Here is a 5,817-nt window from a genome sequence, read left to right as displayed (position 1 = left end):
CTGTCGAAAAAATAGATGAAATTATCTCTGGTGCAAGGAAGGAAATGATGCAGCAAGTCTTGATTGGGGGAGGCGAGAATGTGGCAAGGGGGGGGGGAGAGGGGCGGAGCTTGCACACATCTTCTGCTTCGACTGAGTGAACACAGTGATGTTTAGAAGGGTATGAAAATGATACATATGAACCACCAAAACCACATTACTGCATGAATCAAATCAAACTTACTTAACATCACGAGTTATGTCGAGAAGAGGCGAAAAGAGAATATTTGTCATCTCAAGTGCGGGAAACAAGACATCTCCAACTTACTTGTTTAGGGTGTGGAGGGTGGGGGGGGGGCAAGGGTAGCCTGCATTTGAATTTAATGTTAGACGTCTTCACATAATTTCACAACGTGATATTGTGGACTAAGGAAAGTCTAGGTCAAAATGATGGGAAAGAATTTTATTGTCATAAGACTGTTGGGATAAATCAAAAAGCAAACCTAAGTGGCTCTGCCAATAACCTCCTCCCTAAGGATAATTCTACCTACCCTCTCTTCCAACTTCTTCCTACGGATGTCGATACGTTCCTGGAGATCGGCCCGTTCCCTGCTGTGTTGAGTTTGCAGCTGTTGTCTGGTCCGGGCCTGGTATGCATTCAGTTGGTCCATCTCCTTCTTAAGCTTGTCCTCCTTCTCCTCGCACTCTCTCTGCTGGCTGGCCGTGAGTCTCCGCTGAAAGTTAAAGGAAGGACATGCCGTTACTTTTGGGTTTCTCATTCGTCATGAAAGGATTGGCTGAGAGAATTTGATTTCGGGAAAACTGCTGTTTCTTCAAATATTGAAAGCAATGGTTCTCCCTACTTTCCTTATTTTCAAAGGAGCAGAAAAGCCTGTTTGGAATTAAAATATGGGATATGCCACGAAAGGTCAGCTGGTTTGGGCTAACAAAATTACAAAACATTTAAGAGTAGTTGCCCTAAGATTTTTGATCCGCTATAATTGTATTCTTGCTCTGGATGAGTTAGCAGGGGTGAGGATGGGGGTGGAGGTAAGGATGGGGCAGGCGGGAGGGGAGGGAGGTTGTTAGGGATAGATGACCAGTAAAGATCTGATCAATAAAGAGATTTTTTAAGTTTTAAATGAATATTCCCCTTTTCTGTTTATGTTGTGTTTACTCCTATCTGTCTCTTCCTGGCGTACCATTAATAATAACAATACTCAGTTTACGAGACATTCCTTTTGGAGCGACTCTGCTTTGCATCTTCTGCACCGCCTGGGTTACACCCACAACTCCCCAATACCGTGTCGTAACGGAGGAGAATTAAGAACCGCCGATCTGACCGAGGATACTAACCGATTGCGTATGTTGCATCTCTTGAGCTCTGTGTCCGTACTCCTCAGCTAAGATGGCGATCTTTCGGCGCTGTTCGTCCTTCATTCTCTTCAGCATTATCTTCTGCTGGTCTCGACTCGTCGTCTGCAGGATCTGTTGGGCTAGCACCTTATATTGCTTCTCTTGCGTCTTGATCGTATCCCGTAGTTGTTTCTTGATGTCCTGCTCCTTGGCCTGTTGAGGTTAATACAAAAAAAAAAATCAAATTCAAAATGATTGTAAACATGTCCTTCCTTTCTATTTGAAAAGAAATAGTCCTTTACTGAAAATTTTTATTTTTAAAGGATTGGTTCAGTTGTCATACATGTTAATGTTATATGAAAGAGGACAATTAAAAGAAACACAATGGTGAAAAAACGGTTCAAGTATCTTTTTCGGTTAAAGAGATATTCAAGTGTCAAGTTTTATCAGATTGTGTAGAAACTGCTGAAATCTGACTATCTGTGATGTCACATCCTCACATTCCTGAAAAGTCTTTGTTTTTTTTTCTAAATATTTTGTGAGATTTCATGACTTTTAACCAAAGAATATGTCAAGAGATCTCATATTTGTCAAAGGAAGTTTTTGAGATTAAACATCTCAAGAATTTTTGATTATATTACTTTCAAATGTGTTAAAAAATGTAAATAAGTTTTAAAGAAATATATTCACACATGTTAAGGAAGTGAGGAAATGACATCACACCCTCACAGTAAGTCTTTCTACACCAATCATTTTTAAAGAAATTTAAGTCTTTCTACACCAATCATTTTCAAAGAAATTTTGATATCTTCAAAGTGTCATATCTCCTTAACAGAGCATGCTATCATGGTAGTTTCTTCACTGTTCTTTTTGTGCTCTTTAATACAAAATAGACATGTCAAACACCTGTATCAATCCTTTAAGGATACCAAAGTGGAACACAACTCAGCGTGGTTTTTTTTTCAAATTAATGACATTCTGAAGCTTATATATGTTTTGTACCAAACTATCACACTGTGATCAAGTTTATACACCCTGTTAAACAAACTGCATATAAATTTTGCATAATGTCTTACAGAATTTGGAATAAATTTTATATCCAAAATTATGTATGAGATTGCAAGCAAGAGGAGGCTGCTTGCAGGGCAACTCCCTTCCTCTGTCGTTTCTGAGCACGGACCCTCCCGATGACGATTCGAGCCTTACTTATTTCAGCTCCAACCATCATCCACACGCTCACTTTGCTCTAATTTATAACTGATGTTACTCATCCCTAGAGTGAAAACAAAGACTTACAGCTTGAGAAAGTTCGCATCCAGTGCACCGTGCCTGTGGAACTCACTTCCAGAACATGCAAAAATGTGCAATACTGTGAACGGTTTCAAATCAGCTCTCAAAACGTATCTTTTCAACAAAGCATATATGTTATAATTGTTATCATTATGTTAAGCGCTACGAGAATTATTTCATAGTTTGTTTGGCGCTATATAAACATTATGTATTATTATCATTACCCTGAGGTTCTTTGGATGTTGCTTCGTCTCGGACGCGTGCCGTTTCTGCTGCTCGTTCTTCGATTTTTCGTTGTACTCCTCCTGGTTAGCCAGCTCCGTGCTGAACTGTTTCTCCATCTGCTGGGTTCGTAGGTCCTGAATCTGTTCCAGCTGGGACTCCTCCAGGACTCGGATGTTGTCGTGATGCCTCAGTGCCATATACTGCTCCATCTCAATGGCGTCACGTCGCTTCCGGATTTCCTAAAGAACAAAAGAAAGAAGTTACACCAGGGGGTGGCACTGCGGAGTAAACTTTCAAACGAGTCATTTTGCCGTGGACAGTTTTAAAGGGCGTACAATACGCCTTTGCAAATCTGCTCGATTATAAATGATAACGATTATGCAACTGCCTTTATTTAAACCCCAATCACTTTCATTCCCTTGTAGAGGCAGATTGTAGATTCCCAGTCCGATAAGCTGGTGTCGACTTTGAAAAGACAGGGACAAGATGCAGTGTCCACCATGCCCCCTACATTCAACCCTACCCACCCCCATGCTCTCCCTCTCACCACCCCACCCCATCAAATAAACCCACCACGACCCTACAAACATGATAGACAGCTATGAAACTTCTAACCAAATGATAGATGGAGAAATTTTTGTCGGTTTTAAATTATGAGAAATTCCAGCAATGGGCCTGTTTTCCCATTTGTGTAACATTATCCAGACCACCAAAATTAAAATACCATAAACAGGATGACAACTTTAGGCAGAACTTTGTCTCGACTTGTAATAGTACAAAGAGAATGGGAAAAATAGTAGCACTAGTATTATTTCTATAGCTATTTTAATTTTTATATGATATGTAACTATAAAATAGTTCTATCTCTCGAAACTTTCTTCGAGGGTGACCGGATGATGGTGTCTGGTCCTCAGTGGAGGAGGACCTATTGGTTAATGTTCATTCATTATTCCGTAAACTTTTTAAACTCAACCAAAACAGGTTCTGTTATCGTCGTATAGACGAAAGCACGACAATCGACACCATTTTTGTCCTTGCAAATATATGATAATACATTGCAATCATAATTTTGTAATTTTGTAGACTATGAAAGACTCATTTTCTCTGAGTGAGTTTTTGTTGTTGTTGCATCTGATGCACTGAAAGTAATGGGGTGCACATTACACTGACCAGTCCAGCCATTTTCATTGATGAAACTCAAATGTTTTACAGATTATTTCTACAAAAGATTTAAAAGTGGTGTCAAATACTGATTGCAGTCTTTTTTCGAAGATCTACAAAATTTTGATTTTAAAGCCTAAATTAATCCTTCAAGAAGTAGTGTCAAAAAAGAAAACGAAAGAAAAAATCAAGCAACTAATGCTGTTCCTCTTTAACCAAAGGACTATTTGGCAACATCCACTATGCTTCTCCAAAAAAGGATGCCAACATACGACTCTGTAAACCTTATAGATTAATTTGTTGTGTAAAATCAAGTTGGCCTGACGTTTCGATCCTAGCAGGATCTTCTTCAGAGACTTAATGACAAATAACAGTAACAGAAGGGACAAAAACACGCACAAGAATACAGACTGGTTAATGAGCACAGTGAACACAAAGAGATAGATGTAAGGGGATTAGTAGACAAGGGATGGAGAGAAGAGATTAATTTTTGTTGGCCGTACCTCTCTGATCTGATCTTGTTGCTTGGCATGCCTATCCAGAAGGAGCCTCCCTTTCAATTTTCTCAGTTCTCTCTCTAGTTTTTCCTTCTGCTTCTGTACGAGTGCAAACTCCTCCTGCTGCTGTTGTTGTAGCAGGGTCTCCTTGTGTTTACGTAACTGTTCCTCTATCTCCCTCCGACTGCGCCCGTCGAGTTCCTACAGCGGGACGAGCGGAAAAAGGCACAGAATATAATGACAACTATTACGGCTGACCTGTCTCTGAACATGCAACAGGTTCTCTCGCACTCTCAAGATTCGTTCAATTCGTTCGTTCGATTCGTTCATAAAGGAGGTGATGGGTGGGGGGGGGGAGGAGGAGGATAAAGGGGATAAAATGAAATAAACAATTTGGATTGTTACGTATATCACTCTAATATGCGATCATGTGACAATTGGGTACTTCAAACTCTAGCAGAGAGACCAAACGCATTCACGATGGTTGACCCTTATAAGCGAGTTATAGACCATTGAAGAATATCCAGGCTGAATGTAGCAAATTCAATATGAATTTTGCAGTTTTATTCATGCTCGAAACAAAATTGTGGACTAAAAAAATAATTTTGCACCTTTCAAAGGTTGATTTAATTTTTTTCTCAAATCTTATATTCACCCAAATTTGCCACTTTAGTCTACAAATGTGGAACAAAGTAGTAATTAATTAGGTGTATTAAGTTAACGTTGACAGAACACTGAAGCAATGCTTTCTCTACCAAATCTATGAATAGTGACCTGAAGTTTTGTTTTTGTTTTTGGAGAGCTTTCACAGCAAAAGGGGTGATGATAAAAGGGGGGAAATGAGCTCAATGTTGTAAATAACAAGGCACTTTTCAATATGATACTTGGGTTAAGAAACATAAATTGGCAGTTGTATGCAATAAAAAAAAACAATTTTCTGCATTGGCACAAAAAACAAAAAAATAACCCAAGAAAAAAGAGTCTTTATTCGTGACGTGACTTACTCTCTTTTTCTGGTCCCTGAAATGTTTATAATCTTTCCTCTGTTTGCTCTGGAAACTCTTCAGGTCCGAGTCGTGTAACTGCGTCAAGAGTTTCCTCTCCTTCTTCTCCTCCATCATATCCTGCTTATTCTGGATAAAAATAAAACAAGAGCATCAATGATGCAGTATCTCAATACTGGAAGTTTTAATTTGGATTCCTAATTTCAAATCTTTGCTCTGTCTCTACAATTATCAATATCAATCATGGTACAACAAATATATAACTTGCATTTTTGCTACTTTGCCACGAATAGTCTCTGCAGGTT

At 39.2% G+C, this 5,817-nt stretch overlaps 1 protein-coding gene across 4 annotated transcripts in view; it reads right to left on the bottom strand.

The window, feature by feature from the left end:
• Window positions 1–5,817, bottom strand: part of LOC139980530 (serine/threonine-protein kinase TAO1-like) — an 87,490-nt gene that overhangs the window by 8,590 nt on the left and 73,083 nt on the right. For all 4 annotated transcript variants that reach the window (XM_071992235.1, XM_071992239.1, XM_071992237.1 and 1 more), the window contains 5 exons: window positions 5,513–5,641; window positions 4,515–4,709; window positions 2,850–3,089; window positions 1,336–1,548; window positions 531–713 (listed from right to left, as the gene is read on the bottom strand). In XM_071992235.1, the coding sequence (XP_071848336.1) occupies window positions 531–713; window positions 1,336–1,548; window positions 2,850–3,089; window positions 4,515–4,709; window positions 5,513–5,641 (960 nt within the window). The remainder of the gene's footprint in view (window positions 1–530; window positions 714–1,335; window positions 1,549–2,849; window positions 3,090–4,514; window positions 4,710–5,512; window positions 5,642–5,817) is intronic.

Source organism: Apostichopus japonicus, chromosome 15, assembly GCF_037975245.1.
Source record: "Apostichopus japonicus isolate 1M-3 chromosome 15, ASM3797524v1, whole genome shotgun sequence".
NCBI classification, from domain to species: domain Eukaryota; kingdom Metazoa; phylum Echinodermata; class Holothuroidea; order Aspidochirotida; family Stichopodidae; genus Apostichopus; species Apostichopus japonicus.
This window is presented reverse-complemented; position numbering and strand designations above follow the sequence as displayed.